At 42.4% G+C, this 22,068-nt stretch overlaps 2 protein-coding genes across 2 annotated transcripts in view; one reads left to right on the top strand and one right to left on the bottom strand.

Annotated features, from left to right (window-relative positions):
* Nucleotides 1-11,108, top strand: part of CCDC148 (coiled-coil domain containing 148) — a 314,586-nt gene extending 303,478 nt beyond the window's left edge. The window contains exons 13-15 of the mRNA XM_045298561.1: nt 4,112-4,229; nt 6,373-6,513; nt 10,814-11,108. Of these exons, the coding sequence (XP_045154496.1) occupies nt 4,112-4,229; nt 6,373-6,513; nt 10,814-10,960 (406 nt within the window). The 3' untranslated portion in view covers nt 10,961-11,108. The remainder of the gene's footprint in view (nt 1-4,111; nt 4,230-6,372; nt 6,514-10,813) is intronic.
* An 8,432-nt stretch (nt 11,109-19,540) lies between these two features.
* Nucleotides 19,541-22,068, bottom strand: part of UPP2 (uridine phosphorylase 2) — a 50,738-nt gene continuing 48,210 nt past the window's right edge. The window contains exon 7 of the mRNA XM_045298550.1: nt 19,541-19,644. Within this exon, the coding sequence (XP_045154485.1) occupies nt 19,589-19,644 (56 nt within the window). The 3' untranslated portion in view covers nt 19,541-19,588. The remainder of the gene's footprint in view (nt 19,645-22,068) is intronic.

Below are 22,068 nucleotides of genomic sequence, written 5' to 3' on the forward strand. Positions count from 1 at the left end.
ATCCTGTGAATTTTTCCCCCTATCTATGAAAGTTTGTAAGCCAACCACTTCATGCCTTTATCAGACTATTACACCAGCGGAGTGACCCAAAGTGATCAAGTTTTGGCAGAGCTTCCAAACTTAGAACAGACTATGAAGAAGGACTTCGCTGCCCACTACAGAGACAGTAGCCACTGGAAACTTTATGAATGGCTTCAAAACATTGTAGGAGCACTAATGACTCCCTTTTATTTAATCTACAGGTTTCTAAATTTATTTGGCCTACTGTCCCCTTTCCAGAAAAAAACTACTAAGTGCTTCCCACCCCCTTGGCAATTAAAAACTTTTGTACTATAGCCATAATCCATGATTAAGTGTAGATACCTGCTTTTGCAGCACCCTCCCCCATCTCGGATTCTTCCAGTAGCCCCTCTCCTCCCCGGGGGTGATAGTGCCAACACTGGGACACAATGATTTATTTAAATGATTGTTCTGGATCAGAGTTGATCTTCCCATTGTGTTTGCCATAGTTGATCGCTTTTCCCGAGCCCTTAACTTCTTTTGACACATTTCTCCTCTTCATTTCCCTAGATAGTTTCTTCTTCATCTGTTCCTTTCTTAAGTGTTGTTTCCTTAGGAACCAAGCCTAGACCCACTTTGCTTTTTATTCTACTGTGTCTTCCTGAATGCCATCTGTCTTTCTTTGTACTCAATTGAACGGAGGATGTCCCACCTTAGTGACAATGAGCCTTGTGAACTCATACCTAACCCATTAGCCTGGTGTCTAAACCCTTCTACTGCCTTCCCTTTCTTGTCCCCTTCCCAAGTCCCACTCTTATTGAGGAATACAAACCCTCACTCTGCAAGACAGAAACCTTGACTTAACTTCTTTCGCTTGATTCCTCTCGCCTACAAAGGAAGGAACAATTTATATTTACTCTATTTCCCACATGACTTTATGGAGCCTTGATGGTAGAGTGGTTACAAGTTGGGCTGTGATCCACATGATCAGTAGTTCAAAACCATCAGCAACTCCAGAGAAAGACTGGGCTTTCTACTCCTGTCAGCAGTTGTAGTCTCAGAGACCCACCGGGAGTCGCTCTGGGTCACCATTGGCTCTATGGCAATGGGTTTTGAGTACCTAACTTGGAGATGCCCATCTTCTCCCTCCTTCCTCCTGGCACCCATCCACTCACTCTCCAACAGCAACAAAAACCACATCCCCTTGTCTCGGGACTGCTCCCTCTGGTGTTGCCTCCTTGCAGTTCATCCTCCATAGACTGGAGAGAGTTGTCTGAAAGGTAAACAAAGCCCAAACCGTGCTTGCCAAGCACTCACACCCTGGCCCCCTGTGCCCCCCGCAGCCTCCACTCCTGGCACTCTCACCTGGCATTGTTCATACTCGGGTGCTCTCTGGACCTTCGGACACTTGTTTCTTCTTCCTGGAACAGCCACTCACTCTCTCACACCTCTCTCTCTCTCAAGTTTAAATAGTCTTCACCAAAAGCCCAACACAACTAATATTCCCTTTCTCCCTCTAAAAGGAAGCTGCCTAGGAGGAATGCTACTGGTTTGAGGTGGACCTCAATTCCTGACAATTAAGAGTTTGTGTTTGCCAAAGAAAACATTCTATTCTCTCCCTGTCTAGTGCATTCTGACTCCTTTTGGGGAGCTCACCTTCACAGGACTTCCTTGGGTGGGTTACCCAAACGCCCGGGGTCTGGCATAGATGCTGCTCGCATGGCCTCTGCTCCTGTTGTTCTACCAGAGCACGAACCATCTTTTGTCATCATTGCCTGGGTCTTTGTGTTTGCATTAGACTGCCAGCTCACTGAGGGCAGGGACACAGCGCATGTGTAGGTTGTACCCCCAAGGCCTAGCACAGCACTGCGTACAGAAAAGCTGCTCTCCTTAACCGAGAGCTAGCCTTCTTGACAGCACAGGTACGAACGCCTCACTCACCGGCAATCCCATCCTCGCTAGACAACCCCCCTGACTGGAGCACCTATTTGTGTTCCACCAAGCAGGCAAAAACTTTGTTGCAGACCAAGCAACCTCTGTGTCCCAAAGGAAAAACAACCTTCTAAAGGTTTTGAGGATTAGCATATGGTAATTGGCAAATCCCTGGGTATCTTTTAATTGAACCTGCACAGCAGCTCGCTTCGCTTGTGCTCGGTGCTTGAATTGAGTGGAACCTCGTTATGGAGGCGATGGCCTGCCTTAGTGCAAACAGACCGGAGGAGAAATACAGCTGTCCACAGCACCGTGGCCCGGCGCAAAGGGAGCAGCTGCGCTGTGGGCTCTTGGATCTACGGTCTGGACTGGACTGACCTTGGAGATGATGGCAAGGCCAGTCTCAGCCCTGAAAGAAGCCCAGCCTTTTCCTTCTAAGTGTGATCCTGAGTTTCATATTTCACAAGGATCAGCAGCATGCTTCCCTTCTGCCCCCTTCCTGTGCTGCTACTTCCATGGTGGCCCCGGGAGCAGCCATTTGTAAGTCTTCCTCGCTCAGACATTGTTCTGAGGGGACCGTGTGATGGCCTGCCTCTGCTCACGCAACCTTTGCTGAGCTTCTGTCTGTCCCTCGTTCACGTCCTTCACTCCCTCGGCACTAGTCACCAGGAGCGATGCCCTCCCCGGGCCAGCCACTAGGAAGAGGCAAGCAAAGCCTCGTGGGCGCACAGAGGCTCGCCCTGTCAAGCACCGGCCCTACCTTGGCATGAACTGATGTCCGGAGGGAAAAGAGAGAAGGAAAGTAGTGATTGATGGCTTAGGGCCCTGGGCTTTGGAACTAGTGTGTAGGGGGTTGGGGGTGTTGATTTGAGGCTGTGCCACTTCTGAAGTGCAACTCTGGTCAAGTTACACAAGCTGGCTGTGTCTCCATTTCTTTGTCACACGGGGTCAGTCATGGTACCCATCCTTTGATTGCTATGAAGAGGTATCAGTTAGCTAAACATGTAAAGCACTTTGCACACAGCTCAGTGTGTAGTGAACACTCACCAATTAGAATCAAGGATACAATCAAGGATACAGCAAAGGAAGGAAGACTCCTAGCAGTGCAGAGGCCAAGCCCTTGGTTGCCAATGGGCAGATCAATGGTTCAAACCCACCAGCAAGAAAATCTGGCAATCCGTTCCCTTGCAGATCGCAGTCTAGGAAGTCCTGTCGGGCAGGTCTACGTGGTCATCTAGGGTTGCGATGGGTCTGAATTGAAGGTATGTGCAGGTGCACATCCTAAGTGCAAAAAGGCTTTGGTGACAGATATCCCCAAGAAAGTTCAGTCTAAACCATCAATATACTGAAGGCAAAAGCAACAGCCTACTAGTTTTACAAGAGCCAGGTGCCTACTCTTTTGAAAAGATGAATCCCATCTTGGTAATTCAATCAAAAAGTAGCTTGGGTGAGAAAATGGAAGGGGAAGCTGCCGGGAAAAGAGAGGTGTTTAAATGTGCCCTGTGTCATGCTTGCTGACTTCGGAGGCCTGAACACATGATGTGAAGGGAAAGTCATGTTTGTGCTGCCACCTACAGATGTCAGAGTGCAACTGTAGTTTCTTTCACACACACAGGCACACGTGAGTGTGCACACACACAGTACATTCTTTGGCCAAATGAATGACAATACAATGTTTGGTTTGAGTTCTAGTAATTGTAGTCTAGATGATCTGGGTGTACTATTATCGTCTCTGATTCTTATAAAACAACACAATATTTTATTCTTTCTAAAAAGGTTTTACACTCCATCAATAACGTAGCCCTTTGAACACTTCACAGCATGTTAAAAATTCTCAGTAGACGAATGCTTACAGTAGCCCAATGAATAGAGGGCCGTCCATCGCAGGCAGCAGGAAGTTTGAGAGCTAACAAAAATCATTTCCATGAGAGAGAGCTGTGTTGGACGTCACTCCACCTTGTCCTACCCCATGACACATGCCTCTCTGGTCGGTAAGAGAATGACTGTAAATTGCATTTCAGACAAGCATCTTTTGCTATTTGGATATGCAAAGTCAACCCCTAACAAGTAAAACGTAGATGCCACCTCTGCGGTGCTCTTGTACCGTATTCTCCTATCTACGTCACCTCCACGAGGATTGTGATGTGTTCCCAACACACTTACCCATTCTGTCTTGAAGGGTTAAATATAGACAAGAATTGCTGGAAAAGCGACTGATGGAGAAAAAAGAAGTGGCCCATCAAGAAGTGCATGAAGAAGCGGAGAAAAAGAGGCGGCTAGAAGCACTCAGGAAACAGGTGTTTTTAATTTGGAAGTTTTCATGGGTGGTTTGAAAAAAAAGCTCCAAGTGCCCTTAATAATAACATTATTATGAGGGCATATAGTTCATGACATCTGCTATATAAAATACAATGTTTCCAAATTGGGGTGTTGATCTTCATTTGTAGGTGCAATTAGATTTATCTTGAACCAGTTCAGTGTCTCAGTATAGTAAAAGAATTTTGTCAGCACCTTTTTAAAAAAAAGTCCTCCCTAAATTTAAATGCTCCCCCATCACCTCTAGCTTATTAGTGAAATGGTATCCATTTACAACAGCGAAACTGCGTCTAGCTGAGGAAGTTTACTGTCTATAGACCTTGTGTGGTGCTACCAACAGACTCTTTTTTAGATAGGATCTCTGCTTGGCAATACCCAAGTCCACCAGTAGATCACCAATAACTTTTTAAAGATACCTTTTATTTGTTTTGGTGGACAAATTAGCTTCCCAGTGCTTTGCCTAAGTAAAGTAGGCAAAAGAAATGAAACGTAGAAAGTAGATGGAACCAGCAGGAATTTATAAGCTTGGGCAATGTGATAACGTCGTTTTACTTGGTAATAATAGTTTCGCTTTGAACCCAGAAGTGATGGGTTCAGGCTGGGACGCATTCATAGGTAGCATTTCCAAGCTGATGGGCACTGACTGGTTTCCCTCTTCTGAGTGGAGCAAAACAGCATGGTGGATAAGAATTTGGCCTCTGGTATCTTTTAAACTTGCCACAACCTCATTCTGCTGGTCACTGGAAGAGGAAACCTGGATCTTATACCTTGGAAAAAAAAATGGAGATAATTATAGTCGTACCTGCCTCATAAGTTCATGTGAGTTCACATTCCTTGAGTATGTATTCGGTAAAAATCTATGTTCTAAAATGTTTTGAGGTACTGACTCAATCTTTATGCCAGTCCCTGTAGTATAAATATTATTCCCATTTCCTCTTTATGAAAGGGGAAACTCAGGGACCCAGAAATTAGGGGGCTTCCTCCACGTCCCACAGTTTGTAAGAGCCAGACTGGACCTAACCCAAGGAAGTGTACTTACATGCTTCCGTAGAGATGAAGTAAAGGGACAGAGTAGTAAAACGGATGACAGACATAAAGCGAAGGCATAAAAATGCAAGACAGTCATTCTAGATACAGCAAATCTAAATTATCCATCCATCGTAAAGTCATGTATTGGCCTTCTGAGGACAAAACATAACATTGCTGTGATTAACTGTGTTCTTGTTTTTTAAAAAAAGCAAACCTTTGATAACTGGATTAGACTTATTTTCATCTTTAACACCACCAAAAAATAAAATGTCTATGCCTATTATCTGTAATAAGTGTTTGGAACATGGCATAAGAGATGTTGGCCAGAAACCTTACAATAATTAAGGTATGTTCAGCCCTATGTTATACTGCTATAAATGCCATTCCATGACTGCTAATTCTTGAGTTCAGGAATTATCAGGCAAGTATTACGAATGGTGCATATAATTTACAGAATTCGTGACTTTTCATAAGGGTGCAGGTTTGTATAATTGTAAAGAACAAAGGCATTTGGGTTAAAATTACTCTGGAGACCCCGGTGGAAGACAGAGCAATAGTTTACAACAGTCCCTGAAAGTCTCATTGCCTGGTACGGTGGAAATTCACTCATCTTGGCCGAGAGTGTCAACAGACTCGACTTTACCCCCATACATGACGTAATCTAGATTTAGCTGACGGTTTGCAATGTCGGAAAGCTGCAGGGTGGTCCCATAACCATAACTCATGCATGGTTTAACAAGCATTACTATTGTTTGGGGTTGCTCTCAGGACAGTTGAGTATGTAAGGGTTCTATGCAAACTTCCCTGTGTCTTCGTTTCCAAAAGATCAGTTTTTATCTGAAAATGAATCATAGTTTTAATTATTCAGGCATTAATAAAGCATTATAGGCCATGGCCTTTTAATCCTGTATTGTGTTTTGTGTTTAAGTCATGAACTCCTCTGAGGACCCAAGAGACTGGCCTGGTTTCAATTTGCTTTTCTGCTCTTCGCTCAGGTTTTACCCTTAATTTTAATGGACACGAAACATCGGTGATGTCATCCAGAGAATGTAGCATGTCCCTCATCCCAAGCAGCTCTGCTTTCTCTTCTCTCAGGTTGCTGTTGTGGCTCAGTTTGATCCTGTTCGAATGATGTCAGATACAGTGGCGTCAAAAGCTAGGATGGGGATTGGAACTGAAGAAGAATTTCTTCTTCAAAAGCCACTCTTCACATTGAACACATACACCGAGCAGCAGGTACTTCTGTAAAGTAGCGTGACTTACGCAGAGCCCAGGAGGATGGCAAGAAGAGCCGTGGAAGTGTGTGTGTTTGGGGCTATGGATGGCATTTACTGTCTGTTACATTTGAACACCACACATATTAGCAGATTTTTCCTTTTAAAAGATAGCATGTAATGATTGAGCGATTCTCAGTATCATAAAATTGCTTGCAGATGACCATAGACTCAGACGGTTTATCTGAAAACGTTATGAAATCTGTCATGGAAAATTACTTGTTGAATTTGAATAACCTTTGTCAAATGGTATTTGAAAACTCTGCTAATATTTTATTTTGTTACTTCAGTATTTCTCTATTTTATTAATGAATTTGTGCTTAAGTTAATTCACGCATCCCAGTAAAGAAACAGCTGATGGTACTGATAGAGGACAAAGCAGAAGAAAGCTTCTAGAAATTAAAATGAACAGTAAAAGATAATACATCAAAGTACATGATAATACATTTCTGTGGGGAGATAAATTAACGTCATTTAACCATTCCTAAAAACGTATGGTTTTAGTCTGTGTCTAGAACTGATAAGGGACCAAAAAAAAAAAGGTGGACCGAAAAAGAGGGAGGAGGGGTGACTGAGGAATGATTAGATATCCTGAAGTTAATGATGATAGCAGTTGTTCATTTTAGGAATCAAAGGAGAGAAGGTAAATAACTGTGTATTTGAAAAGTAAGACACTTCATTAATTCTTCCACTGCCAAAGAAATCTAATGTGCCTCTATTATGTGCTGCGTACTGTGCTAGGAAATACAAAGGTGAATAATTTATTCATTGATTAATTAGACAAATATTTATGGAGTACATACTACCCTGTTTCCCTGAAAGTAAGACATCCCCTGAAAATAAGACCTAGCACATCTTTGGGAGCAAAAATTAATATAAGACACTGTCTTATTTTCGGGGAAACAGGGTAGAAGTGCTATAAACTGTCCTGTAAAGGGTCAGGGATACGACCTGGGCAAGAAAGAGTGGTCCTTGACTGGGAGGGAAAGTAGCACGGAAGATACAGCGCCTGGAGCAGGGGGTCTTCTCTTTTGAAGGTAAGTATAGGGCTGGGCTTGGCAAAGTGCGGCTCGAGAGCCTAAACAGCTTTTTTGGTATCAACATATGGCTCTGAAATAAAATTTAAAAATTTAAAGGATATTACTCAGATAATAGTGATTTCATTTGTTTGAGAAAATACGTTTATGGCTCTTGAATAATTTGTAAATTGTTGTGAGGGACAGGATTGGCTCTTCCATCTCAAAAGTTTGCGGGCCTGGATAGGGGATTGGACCGGTTAACCTGGACTGCAGCAGTAAGAGAAGGTGTCAGAGAGCAATCTTTTGTGCTATGTCCTAGCCATCAGTTTCATAAAACCAGTACCAGAGGCTCACGGGGGACAAGTATGGCGAGGAGTAAATGATAACAATTCAACCATATCTCCCCCAAATCAAAGCGGGGAGGGCAACTTGGGCTTTCATGTGGGTAAAGTCAGAAACTGGAAAACTCGCAGAAACCTGGAATGAGGAATGAGGATTTTACCAAGCCAAAGGGGGTATGACCCAGGCCCTTCCTTGAAGGCTGATTGCTGGGACATAGGCCTAAGACAAAGGTTGGAGTCAGAATGGGAAAAGGGTGGTCGGTGTGCTTTGCGAAGGCTTTTGGCCCTCCTAGTGTGAGCAGAAGTGAGATTTTACAGCAGGTAGATGTACAGTTTAACAATGTGTTCTTAATGGAGAATGGGGGTGGACCAGGACCTCTAAAGATAGTGGAGTCTTGTGAAGTGGGGGTTGTGGAAAGATTGGTTGTAGCAGAGATGAGGAGCAAATAAAGAAAATAAGGATAATTCCAAAGAAGGCAAGTGGAATTTTGACAAGAACCTGAATTTTGGATTCAAACACACAGTCACTATTTAGCAATGGTGTGAATATAGGATATGCGATTAACATCTTCAAACCTTGCTTGCTTTATCCATTAGGTACATGATTGTCAGGTTCTCGTGAGACCAGGAGCACTGCTGTTGCAGTGGGTTAAGTATCACCAGGTCACAGTTCCCTAGGGAGAAAGGTGTGGACCCTGGCTCCCATCAGCGTTAGCAGTCTCAGAAGCCTAAGAAAGCAGTTCCACGCCATTCTCCAGCGTCCTCAGGAAAGGGAATTGGCTTAATGGCAATGGGTTTGATTTTAGTTTTGTGAAGTTTTGATCTGATTAGACATCTGGATGACAAATGACAACTGCCTAGAATGTTGGATGGTTACCCACAAACTTCATTGCTGTCAAGTCAATTCTGACTCAGAGTGAGCCTATAGGACAAGATAAACTGCTCCATAGGGTTTCCGGGTCTATACATCTTTACACAAGCAGACTGTCTCATCTTGCTGCCACCAAGCCTAGCCTACTATGCCACCAGGGCTGGCTCCGAGTAGTAATTCAGGAAATTATAGTCATTAAATAGTGATAGCATTGACCAATTAAGATCAGATTTAGAAAGAGAGTTTGTCTCATTCAGGTTATGTTTAAGTCACATAAGTAGCTAATCACTTTGCCCCTCGGGAGGGCAATTGGGGACTTGGTAGTCAAGATCAGAGAGAGACCTACATTTCACTTGCTATCAGTTCAACAATAAAATAAGGAAATTATTTCAAATCTCACACCTCTGTAGCTGAGGAGAGAAGCAAATCCTCCAAATCATTTGAGAGTCCAGAGCATACAGGTGGACCACGAATCCCCGAGAGGAGATGAGAAGCACAGAGAAACTATATTGACAGAGAAGAGGAGACACCTGGATCCAGAGCTTGAATTTGTCATTTCTTCTGCACAAACATTTGTATTATTCTTTGGGTCATACTCCTCACCATCCCTAGATGCTGGATCGAATCAGTTGCTGCCAAAGTCTCTTGCTTCTTCCCTTCATAGTGTTTCTGACAGAGATTTCTTCCCTGTGGCCCAGCCAGTTCAGATGTCCAGACAGTTGTACTAGATGCCAAACCCCCCTCCCAGCCTTCCCCTCTTCTCTCACGGCCATGTTAATTTATCCTGAACTTACAGCCAGATCTATTTTCTTATGCAATCACAATGATAATATTCCTTTCATGTTAAAAATAGAAATAAAGACAATGCCCAGAAGCTCCCCAGACTCCTTGCTGTAACCTTCAAGACTTTTAGGTTTGGGCCCCAGGTTTAGAAGTGTCCTTTTCCACTGTTGCCCACTGGCACCCAGCGCTCAAATCCCAAATTGACCCATTTCACCTCTATGTTTGCAATAGGCCACCCTTTCTTGCTAAGTCCTACTTCATACCCCTTCTGCTGTTTGGAAGAATACGTTGAACTATAAGACTAGCTCAAGTTCCCATCTTTACCTGAGGCCACCCTCATTCTTTTGGCACTTAGAAGACGTGCCTCCATATTTGACTACGCTCAAAGTATCCATCAAAGATGCAGACCTATAGGTTTTCTGTGTGCAGTCTTATTACCTTCCTTAGTTTAAGAGCTCCTTGAGGGAGGGGACGCTTTCGACAGCTTATTACACTTATACCGAGGCTTCGAGTCCATGGAAAATGCCTCATTAGCTGAGATCCATATGGGGCCACCTTCCTATGATCGCAAACAGAGCCTGTTGACATTTAATATTCATAGAAAGAGAGAAGAGAAATAAGATCCAATCAGCTGTAAATAAAAACAGAAATTGAACTACTCATCTGTCTATTCCCACTTAGAATCAGGTTGATGGAGGCATTTTCTAGTTCTGCTGAAAATAGAAATCCGGCCCGGAGGAGACCTTCCATTGATTCTGTTCGCCACATCATGGCCATGTGTTGAAACTTGATTTACATATTGCCAAATGATGGAGAAATTAAAAAATCTGTTTCAAGACAGATGCACAAGGTTGTGGCTTTTTATTTTCAGTACCAACATTCTGTACTTTTAAATTTCAGTTATCAATAAATACATGTATCTATGATAGTACCAGATAGTAACCATCTATTATTTCCTCTTACTGATTTTAATGGGTTGTGTTTTGACGAATCAAGAAACTATACAGTTTTTAAAATGTATTCTATGCAGATACCACTGAAGTACTAGAAGTGTGAAAAATGTCAAAAACTTTGGAATTTTTACATTATAAAGTGACGGGTATATAATCATCTTTATACACAAAGTTTGCTGTCATCTAGCCAACTATCAAGGAGGGAACAGCAGCTTGGGGAAATACAGAATTTAGTGATAAATGTTCTTTAGTTCAACAAATTTCTATTCACTAATGTTGTATTTCATTTCGACAGATCATTTCTGACCCTAGACTGCGCTTTGAGTTAGCACTTCGAGAAGCCGGCCTTCATAAAACATTTTATGCCAAAGAGATATTTCCAAAAATTAGTCCTCAAAAACCTCCAAGGAAAGACATGGAGTCGACTGTATTTCAGATTTAGAGCCTGTCTTCAATTCCTATTATATACGAATAAGACTTTTCCCTTAAACGCATTTACATGTATGACTATAATTTAGTTTCCCATGCTTTAAAAATCTGTGACATGGAAATCAAAATGTCTATTAAACATCTTTGCCTTTGTTTTATGATTCTTAGGATTTTTGTCACTATTTATTATATCTTTAAATTGTACTCAATACTACTACATCCCCCAAGAGTATGGATCTCAATGATTATCCATGTGGCACATATACTATCATTTGGTAAATTACACCTTGGAAGTTGTCTTAGCCATGAAACAAACCTGAAGGTAGCCATTTGCAAAAATTATAAACTGTGGAGCAACCACCTGTTAACCTTGACTTCTGCTTGTTATTTTGGAATTTGACTTTTTAATTATGGGAGCTGAATTATCATTAATACTTCTATTATTTCTTGATTGTTATAAGAGGAGACTCAACCTTTCTCTAAATTTAGAAACCAATTTTGTACATCATGTTTACTGCAAACCAATCATCCAAACAATTTCATTTTGAAAATTAGCCCTTAAGAATAAATTAGAAATTGCATTTCAAGCACGGGAATATCTGTTTTGGCTTGGTGGGGGGGCGGGAGAACAACATGGAGATTTTTGGAAGAACTACTTGAAAGTTTCAGTATTTAGAATGCTGTTCAAAGTTCCCAATTACCCACCAAAGATCCAGATGATTTCCTGGAAGAGGAGCCCTTTGACTAAAAGCCAAGGACAAGTTTATGGTTATTTCTAGAAAGCGGGTATTAAATCAGTGTTGTTGAAAACCGTCATTGTTACTGATAAAGAAGACTCCACTCCTTTTTCTTTCTATTGCTTCCCCATCCTCCTGCAGACCAGGATGTGATCTCCATGCAATTGCTGGGATCAGACATAAAGGACAAAGACCAGGCCTATGGTGGCATCCTTGTCTTCATACTATCCCCCACCTTCATGATAATAAGCATTTCAGAATGAACCTTTACCACAGATTCTGTGGGCAAAACACTTTTCTATATTACAAAATGTATTTTAATACCTTACCATGCTGCTTTTTTCATCAGCAGCATCACACAAAAGAAAAGGACGCCTTTAACAAGAGTAAGGAAATAGCAAGCCCCGACGCTGACGTAGGGGGACGTTCCCAGGGTCTCATCGCTCCTCATGGGCCCTCACTTTGCTTGATGTGGCACCTTCAACTCTAAGCCCATGAGAGCCTCCTGCGTCAGGGCGCTTTGTCTCTAAGACGTGAAGCAGATGTTTCTGAGTCCAAGCTCGAGGTCAGCATCCATGCGGACGTGCAGGGAAACCCACTCAGATTCCAAGGGAAAGTCGCCTGGGAGGCTTGCTCAACAGCCACAGCTGGTGGGCACTCCACAGGAGGAAGCCCTGTTTCCAGAGAGTTCAAAGGTAACCAAAATGGCAACATTAGTTGAGATTTGGGCAGCAGTCCAGCTGTTGGCCATCCTTAGAGGCAGGCCTTGTTTCTCTCTCTTCTTGAATCATAGTTACCATTATTGAGCATCTAGTTCATGCTTGACACCATAGATGAGCTTCACCTATAATATCTTCTTTGACTACTGGTGTTCAATTTTTAAAGTATTTTTTTGGCTACTGGAACAAATGACCATAAACTTGGTGGTTTAAAACAATAGAAATTGATTTTCTCACAATTCCGGAGACCACCAGTGTGGAATCAAGGTGTCGGGAGGGCCACACTCCCCCATGGCCCGAGGACGAGGATTGCTCCTTGCCGTTCTCCTAGCCTCCCATGACTCCCAGCACCCTTGCCATTTCTCCGCTCAGAGCCACATCATTCCAATCTCATCCTCCGCTTTCACGTCACATTTTCTCTCTGTATGTCTTCTTCTCTTCAAAGGCTATTTCAGGAGCTTTAGATCCCATCCAAAAAATCTAGGAGACTATCAACTCAAGATCCTTAATGAAATCTCTAGGAGTTTTGCTCCAAAAACAGCGAGCTGGGATTCACAGGTTGTAGGGATCAGCATATGGATATGTCTTTATTTTCTTAGGAGGGTGGGGGAGGAGCGTACATTTTCCAGTCCCTTGAAATCATCATAATAACCATATGAAATAGTCTTCCCTAAATTACAGTTAAGGAAATAGATTCATAAAGGTAAAGTAATATGCCCTAGATCCATTGTTTTATAAACTGAGGTTCCTGAAATCCGTTTAGTGAATCCTAACCAGTATTTTAAAATGAAACAATATAAATCTGAATTCCAAAGAATGAATACACAGAGAAGAAGATGCAAATACTAATGAAAACTGCAATGAAATACCAACACACACCCATCAGATTGTCAACAATTAAGAAATGTAGCATTATCAAGTTGTGGTAGAGCACAATGGGAAAGAAGCACACTGGGCTAGTGGGCGTGTACGTTGAGGTTTCTCGTCTTGTAATATTGAGATGATCAGACCTTTTGATCCTGCAGTTGTACTCCGAGATACAGACCCTAGAGAAACCGCTGCTTAGATGTAAGGAAACATGAACTCTCGTGGCCCAGTGAAAACAAGCCAATGGTTCATCAACAACAGAATGGATATTAAAAAATATGGTCTGTCAGTACAGTGGAATTATACATGGAAATCATATTAAAACTAATGTCTACATAATATCCTATGAAAACAGTCAAGTGCAAAAGCACATCTACTGTGTGCTACTTCATTTATCCAAAGTAACAGAACATGCTTCTAGGGCTGCACAGACAGGTGGTAAACCAACCAAGAAAAGCAGGAAAATGATTATTCCTAAAAGTAAAGTAAGGATTGCATGTGGAGGGTAGGGAGGCTGATTTTCAGGGATTAGGGATCCTTCCAAGCTTTCAAAATGTTTTATGACTTAACCAGGGTAATGATTATAGGGTGCTTCTATTTCTTAGAGTGTGCATAGTGCCCTAGAGACTCATGTTGGTATTAATAATTCCCCCCAAAATAAAAAAATATGAGGAAGCAAATTATTTTGAAAAATTTTAATATAATGTATAGACATAATTTTTAACTACTAATTTTAACTAACTTTATATTGCTATTTTATATAATTTTCTGAGATAGGAAGGTTCGTTACTGCTTTGGAGTCATATTTGCCCTGCTATTAAGGTTAAAAAACCCAAACCAAACTCACTGCCATCGAGTTGGTGCCGACTCACCGTGACTTCTGGGACAGAGTCAGACTGCTCCCAGGGGTTCGAGACTGTCAGGCTTGACGGGAGCAGAAAGCCTCATCTTTCTGCTGAGGAGCAGCTAGTGGTTTTGAGCTGCCAACCTTGTGGTTAGCAGCCCAACATGTAACCAATATGCTACCAGGGCTTCAAGGGACCTTTGGACAGGATTCCTTTCTTTTACGCAGGAAAAGGAACTCTGTGCTGGGCTTCACTTTGGAAAGAAGGATGGAGAGAGGAAGGAAGGAAGATCCCATAAGAATAAAAAATACTGTACTGTGAGATTTTATTTTAATTACTATTTACATGTATAATGGGGTCACAATGAAAATGTATTTCTTACTCTGAGTAATGGCAGAAGGAAGGAGTAGGGCCTGATTTAAGGCCATAACTTTGAGGAGGACGACCTTGTCTTAAATTAAATGGAAAGACTATAACCAAATGCACCGAAATCTTCATTTACCTTTTCCTTCTAACTGAGGAGAAAACTCTCCCTCCATCAAGGACCAATCTTTCCATGTCTCTCTCTCTCTCACCATGCCACATCATATCATATTATGCAAATCTGAAAAGTGGGATTCATTTAGAGTGCTCTTTCAGCTTTAACATCTAATCAATCAGACCTGTTCACTTCTTAGCCCCCCCTGGAAAAGCAGATGATGGAGCGTATAAGCCCTGCTTTGTGGCTATTCGGTCACACCATTCCCAAAGTTAGGAACTGTCTTACATTATGCCTCCCCTCTCCCAGTTTAGAGACTAAATTTTTCTAATCTCTTGTGACCTACCAAGCATGAGGCTTTAATTTACAGGTGAGCTATGTGAGAAAGTCTTGGGGCCAGCAGTTTTGAGGGTCAGCAGTTACATAGATTACAGCATCTAGTACTCAGGGTATGTAGTGCAAGGAAACTTTCAGGGGGTTAACACAACTGCAAGGAGCCCTGGTAGCCTAGGGGTTGTTTATTGGGCTGCTAACCATAAGGTCAGCAGTTTGAAGCCGCTAGCAGCTCCACAGGAGAAAAATGAGACTCTCGATTCCTGTAAAGGGTTCCAGTCTCAGAAACCCACAGGGGCAGCTCTGCCCTGTCCTATAGGGTGGTTATGAATCATATTCCAATCTATGGCGATGAGCATAACTATAATGGGCACTCAGTAGAGCAGTCTCCTGGTGAGGGTGGAGGAGCGTGTTGGTTGAAGAGTCTTAAATGCTGACTCTTTGACTGTTCTAGACAATCTAGGAGTTGCCTCACAACCTTTAATAAATTCCCTTCTTTTATAATCTGGCATGAATGGGTTTTATTGCTCACTAAAAAGGAGCCCTGGTAATGTAATGGGTTACCAAATGGGCTGCTATCGATGAGTCCACGGGTCATGTCAAGGTCAGCAGTTTAGTACTACCCGCTGCTCAGCAGGAGGAAGAGGAAGCTCTCTACTCCAGGGAAGATTTGCAATCTCAGAAACCGACAGGGATTTTCTGCTCAGTCCGATAGGGTTGCCCTGAGCCGGAAGGGACTCAGTGGTGTTCTCAATGGTTGGGAATGTCTCAGCCATCCTCTCCTGCCCTCCGCAGATAATCTCTCCATCTCTGCAGTCCGCCCCCCACGACCGCTTCCATGCGTCAGCAAATGTGACGAGCCATTTCACCGTAGTTCGTTGTTGTTGCTGTTGGCTTAACATCCCCTTAATTAGTGAGTACTGTTCCCACGAAAATGATTTTTAGCAGAGAAATGAGTTTTACTTCATGGAAGGATCAGCTGAACAATAAAAAATGCAGCGTATTTTCTCATAAATCAAAACCGTATATATTTATTTTCAAAATGCCCAGAGTGGGGTTTTCAATATCTGCCATATAAAAGGAGACGTCAAAAAGTTTGTGGGAAAATGGTTTTTCCCCACAAAGCAATTGAAACCGCCTATTTGTTTTATTTTGTTTTGCTTTTTAATGTTACTCAGGTTTCTCTGGGTTCTATTTTGCTCTTATTAAAATGGATACATCATCTTGATAAAAACAACAACAGCAAAAAAAAAAAAAAAAACCCTAAACTCGGTGCTGCCGATTCAATTCCAACTCATAGCGACCCTATAGGACAAGGTAAAACTGTCTTTATGCGAGTAGAGAGCCTGTTCTTTCTCCCTTGGAGTGGCTTGGAGTGATTTCGAAGGATTGACCTGTGATCAGCAGCCCACTGCATAACAACTAGTCTTCCTCATCAACTTAAAGTATCAAGTGCTAAATTTAAAGTTCAGGACACGGAGGTACATACATACATGAGCCCTGGTGGTATAGTGGTTAGGCATTGGGCTGCAGTCTGTACAGTCGGCAGTTCAAAACCACCAGCAGCTCTGTGGGAGAAAGACAGAGCTTTCTACTCCTGTAACAGTAGCAGTCTCAGAAACCCACACGGGGGTTGCTGTGAATCAGCATCAACTCAATGGCAGTGAGTTTGGCTTTTAGTAATATATATATTATTATTAATAATTATTTTATTGGGGGGCTCTTACACATCTTATGACAATCCATCATTCAATTGTATTAAGCACACCTATGTTGACATCAACATTCCCAAAACATTTTCTTTCTACTTGAGCCCTGGTATCAGCTCCTCTCTATATATCCATTTTTTAAGTAAAGAAAATTTCAGAGGAACTTGAGAAAAAAAGAAATGTTTGTAAGACATTTTGAAAGCACAATCATCTCATAAAAGATGAATGAGCTGGAAATCCTAGCTCATTCTGACATTTGATTTATTTGTTTCTGAAAAGTGATTGTATGCTTAAGAATGCATCTGAGAATGAACAATATGTGGGTTTCTGACCAGTATTGCTAGCTCTAGAGGTCCCCAGGGAAAAGATTTCCAGAGACTTAGACACTGAGTATTTAGGTACAGTGACTATTTTACTTTGGGGCCCAATACAATGGATTATAATAATGGAACCCACAAGGTGAACAACCTGCTATAGAATTAAAGTGTACCGTTTAATTCTTCTGGTGGGATCCAGCATCCAATCCATGCTGTTCTTAAGATATTTTTTACAGCTTGTGTTAGTCCTGTTTCACTAGAGAAACAAATTCATAGACACTCATGTGTATAGGAAAGAGCTTTATCTACACGAGCAATTGAATATTGAGAAACATCCCAGCCCAGTCCAGACTGAATCATAAGTCCGATATTAGCCCATATGTCTGATACTAATCCATAAAGTCCTCTTCAGACTCATGAAACACATGCAATGACACTGAATGCAAGAAGATCACAGGCCAGTGGGTGGGAAGTCTTTTGAATCCAGTGGTGGTGTAAGAATCTCACCACTGGCAGGGGTTTCTACGTGGTTCAGGGCACTAGTGTAGTTCCATGTGTTTTGGCAGCTGCAATGTCTCCCAGAGACTGAGCCAAGAGAGAGAGAGAGACTTCGGCCTCCAGGAGGAATAAAGGAGTTCCCAGAATCCTCAGGAGAGGCCGTGCCCACACAGAGGCCTCATTGACTATGACCTGATTGGCAGCCTAGGCTTCACCCCTTCACTCTTAATCATCAAATTGACACCAGATTATGTAACTACCACTCCGTTTAAGGAAGAAAATTGTGGAACAAAACTGAACATCATAAAAAGCTCTACTTATTGTCAGCTATCGGCTAGGGGAACCCCCAGGACTAACGTCCTTAGCCACATTTCAGATTTGGAAATGAACGCACCCTTCGAGCTCAATTTTCTGCTCAACAATAGACAAAATCATAGGTGGAACCATCACCTGAGAATGATCCATTGTTTGAGAGCAGAGGGCAGCAGTTGCCCGAGGGAGAAGGAGGAGTGGAAACAGGAAGCGCGGGGAATGTCCCAGCGTGGGGATTGCAATCAAGGACGTGACCCAAAGTGTGTCTGAATTGTTAAAGGGAAAGCCGACCTGCTCTGTAACCCTCATTCAATTCACAATAAACTGCCGAGAAAGGAAGTCTCCGGGAAGGTGGTTTCCACCCTGACAGTCCGCCCTGTTTCTGTACTAATGATTTCTTGTACTCTTGCTCTTTACATTGGAATGGCTCAAATTAGTATTTAAGTCTTATTTTTTCCCTGTCTTCTCTGACTCCTGTCTCTGTAGGCCTCAGTAATTCCACCAACCTTTGTCATTAGAAAATGTATGTTGAGGAAGTGAGGGTAGGAAAGAGGAGTTGCTTTATTTTCTTTCTACTTCTGCGTGTTTTCTCAGACATGTCAATATTATTTAGCACCACATATGCTGAAAACTCTTAATATTTATAAACAATTTCAACAACAATTTGCTTACATTCTTTAGCCATTTTATAAATATTGTATTAATACGAAATCATTACCTTCACAGTATATTTAAAACAAAATGCTCAAAAAAATGCCCTGTTGGTGTTCACAGAAGCATAGCACAGGAAGATTATTTTTTAAAACAGGATTTGTTTTCAAGCTTACTGAAATGAATTAAAACTTACCTGGCAATGGAAATAATCCATTTTCTGAAGGATATTCAGCAGAACCCAGCATGAATTGATATATAGATGCACGAGGACCTTACTCTCTAGAAATAAAATATTAAGATACTTTTCTCATTCATGAGCCTCACAGTTTCATTTTTATCTGTCTAGGCAACCCCCCCACCCCTTTTTCTCAGTCAACATCTATGATTAAATTCAACTCAACAAGTACTTCTGAAAATTATGACACAGTATGAAACAGTTTCTGCAACCATTAAGCAGAATGAGGATTGTGGTGGTGGTTACCTAACTGCGACTATGCTGAACATATCCCACTGTACAGTTTAGGTGGGTGAGTTGTATGATGTATGAACTGTATCTCAGTAAAGTGGTTATAAGATGAGGAGAACTAGGTGGACTAATATGAAAATACCTGACAATATGCGCTGCTAGTCACAGGGTTCCCAGTGGCTAACCTCAGATGTGGACAGCCTATGACGTCATCTAGTCTGTTCTTGTCTGAAGCTCTGCTGAGACCTGTTTACCTTGAGTGACCCAGCTGGTATTTGAAATACCAGTGACATAGCTCCCAGCATCATAGCATCTTTTTTTGCAAGTCACCACAGAACGACAAACTGGCAGACAACATAATGAATGGAAGGATGGTGCAGGACTGGACCGTGATTTCTCCTATTGTCCACAGGGTCCCTCCCGAAGAGTCCAAAATAACTCGACACCTAACAAAACAACAGCAATCTTTTATTGGGCGTATGTGCCAAATGTAAGGGACCTGATTGCCTCAGAGTCTGTACAAACCATCCTCAATGGAACATAGGAGCCCTAGTGGCTATGAGCCGGGCTGCTAACGTCAAGGTCAGCAGTTTGAAACCACCAGCCCTTCCAAGGGAGAAAGACAGGGCTTTGTCCTCTGGTGAACAGGTCCAGTCTTGGAAACTCACCGGGGCAGCTCTACCCGGTCCTGCAGGGTGGCTGTGAGTCAACATTGAGCTTGGTTTCTGGAGTCTGGTGAAGTCCAGCAGCCAGGAGGGTCCCCTGTGTGAGTAGCAGATAATTTTTACTTTTAGTTCCAATATTCTACCTCACCTCACTCGAACCTTATGTCTACAGGCGCTTCAGACTCAAGCTTTTAGATCATCAGGTATCGGCTTGGGTCACAATGCAGGCTTTCATTTTCTCCCCTTTCCCTGGAATGTTTTGTTTCCCTTCAAAACCCTTTGCAAGCGGCATTTCCAGGTCCTCGTACTGCTTCGGTGGGTGCTAGCCTGCATCTCATAGAACTAACTCCCAGCAGACTTCTTGGTTCCCGTAACCGTATTTCTCTGCTGCCTTCTTCCTTTCATTTCCCTTGTTTGTATTATATTCTTTCACTTTATACCCCTTTCTTTCCTCCCCAGGTACCATCTTTTGACCCCACAGGATCCAGTATGTTCTGCGACAGCATGCAAAGATAATTAACTGTGTTCGTGGCTCTTCTGTTATCGTGGAGACGCAGAGCATGTACATGAAGGGTTGATGCAGAAACCTTTCTTTCTTTTTTGGAACATTTCATTTTAAAGCAGCAGACTCTGGCCCTAGAGAAATAGTCCCCAGTGTCACTCCTCTCCTCTTCTGTCTTCCACCTGGTGACTATTTGAGGGTTAGTCATTCTTTCTGATAGCTGTTGATGTGTCCGTCATTATTTTCCACTATCCTCCCGACTGATGAACTGTCCTTGCAAATATAACTTTGACTTGCTCTATCTCTTGAGGGAGAGTGCTTACAGGATACGAAGATTCAGGTCTCCTTGACAAATATATTCCTGTATCAGAGATGAAAACATGCGGCTAAACAGACACCACACTAGTATCCCTTATCATACTCTGTTTTCTCACCAACCAATCTTCTCAGAGCCATTTGACTTCTCTCGTAGGACAAAGAAGCCCTTCGTGTGTGGAGGGGTGGAGGGGGAGTTGGGGCGGGGGGGCGTGCGCAGGTCAACCAGCCATGTACATCAGGTCACATAGCATGAACTGTCTCTCTACAAATTAATGCATTATAATTTGATTTTATTAAAATGACAAAGCTGACTTTTTATGGTATTGAATTTTATCCCTGTATAGTTTCTGGGAAAGCTCATTTCTTATTGCTCGCAAGCTGTACCATGTTTTATCTGTGTCGACGCTGACATCGCTCAGTCATCAGCCCTTTCAATGCCATTCCCCTACAGACCCTTCTCCGGCCCTGTCAGGTTTGAACTCTCCTTAGCCTTTTAACAAAAGAAAGGCTTTGGAAACAGCATTTTCACCAGAAAATGATATTTTTATTCTGCAATATGTAAGCTGCTTAACTTATTAGGTGAAATTTTGAAGGCACTGACCTTCACAAGTATGGAAGCTAACTAGTGTAATACAAAAGTGATGTCTTTGGCCACAGTTAGTGGTTACACATTGGGCTATCAACCACACGGTCAGCAGTTCAAAATCACCAGCACCTCTAGAGGAGAAAGACCAGGCTCTCTACTCCTGTAAGCAGTTACCCTCTCGGAAACCTACAGGAGCAGTTCTACCGCAAGTCAGTTAACTCCATGGCAGTGAGATTCCTCCCCTACCCCTGGAACACAGAACCATAGCTGACCAAGTCTTACCACCTACAGCTACGCTAGGCTCCTTGTCTTACTCCCTGCTATGGACTGAATTGAAATCCTAGCTCACTGGTACCTATGACGTGCTATTGGAGTGTGTGTGGGGGGGTGGGGGTGGGGTCCTACTCTAATCTGAGGGGCCCTGTTGAGTGAACACTGGACTATTACTCACAAGGTTGGTGATTCAAACCTAGCAGCTGCTCCACAGGGGAAAGGTGAGGTTATCTGTTCCCATAAAGACTTACAGCTATAAATGATTGCTATGAATCTGAATCAACTCAATGCAGTGGGGTTGGGCATTTTTGTTTTGTTGTTGTTGTTTTTTAATCCCAACTCAGTGACCCCTTATAAAGAAGAGGAGCGAGACAGAGGCAGACACGGAAAGCAGACAGCCTTCTGAAGATTGAGACAGACAGAGGTACGCTGCAGTTGCGATCTCTAATGTAGTAACAGAGCTGGAAGAGTCAAGACAGCCTTTGGAGAGAGTGGCCCTGCTGCAGCTATACATTCAGCCTCCGCAACGGTGAGACAATGTATTCTTGTATATGTTGAAAAATATATACAGCCAAACGGAATGCTACTTCAACAATTTCTGCACATACAACTCAGGGATAATGATTGCATTCTTTAAGTTATAGAACCATTTTCACACTTCTTTATACAAATTACTCCTCCCCCATTAACAAGCTCACTACCCCTAAGGATCCTATCTAATCTTTCTAGTTGAATTTCTATTGCCACTTTCTCAGTCAACATCTATGATTAAATTCAACTCAACAAGTACTTCTGAAAATTATGACACAGTATGAAACAGTTTCTGCAACCATTAAGCGGAA

The sequence above is a fragment of the Echinops telfairi genome, unplaced genomic scaffold (assembly GCF_000313985.2).
Source record: "Echinops telfairi isolate 266 unplaced genomic scaffold, ASM31398v2 ScPeMD7_4;HRSCAF=17, whole genome shotgun sequence".
Lineage (NCBI taxonomy): Eukaryota > Metazoa > Chordata > Mammalia > Afrosoricida > Tenrecidae > Echinops > Echinops telfairi.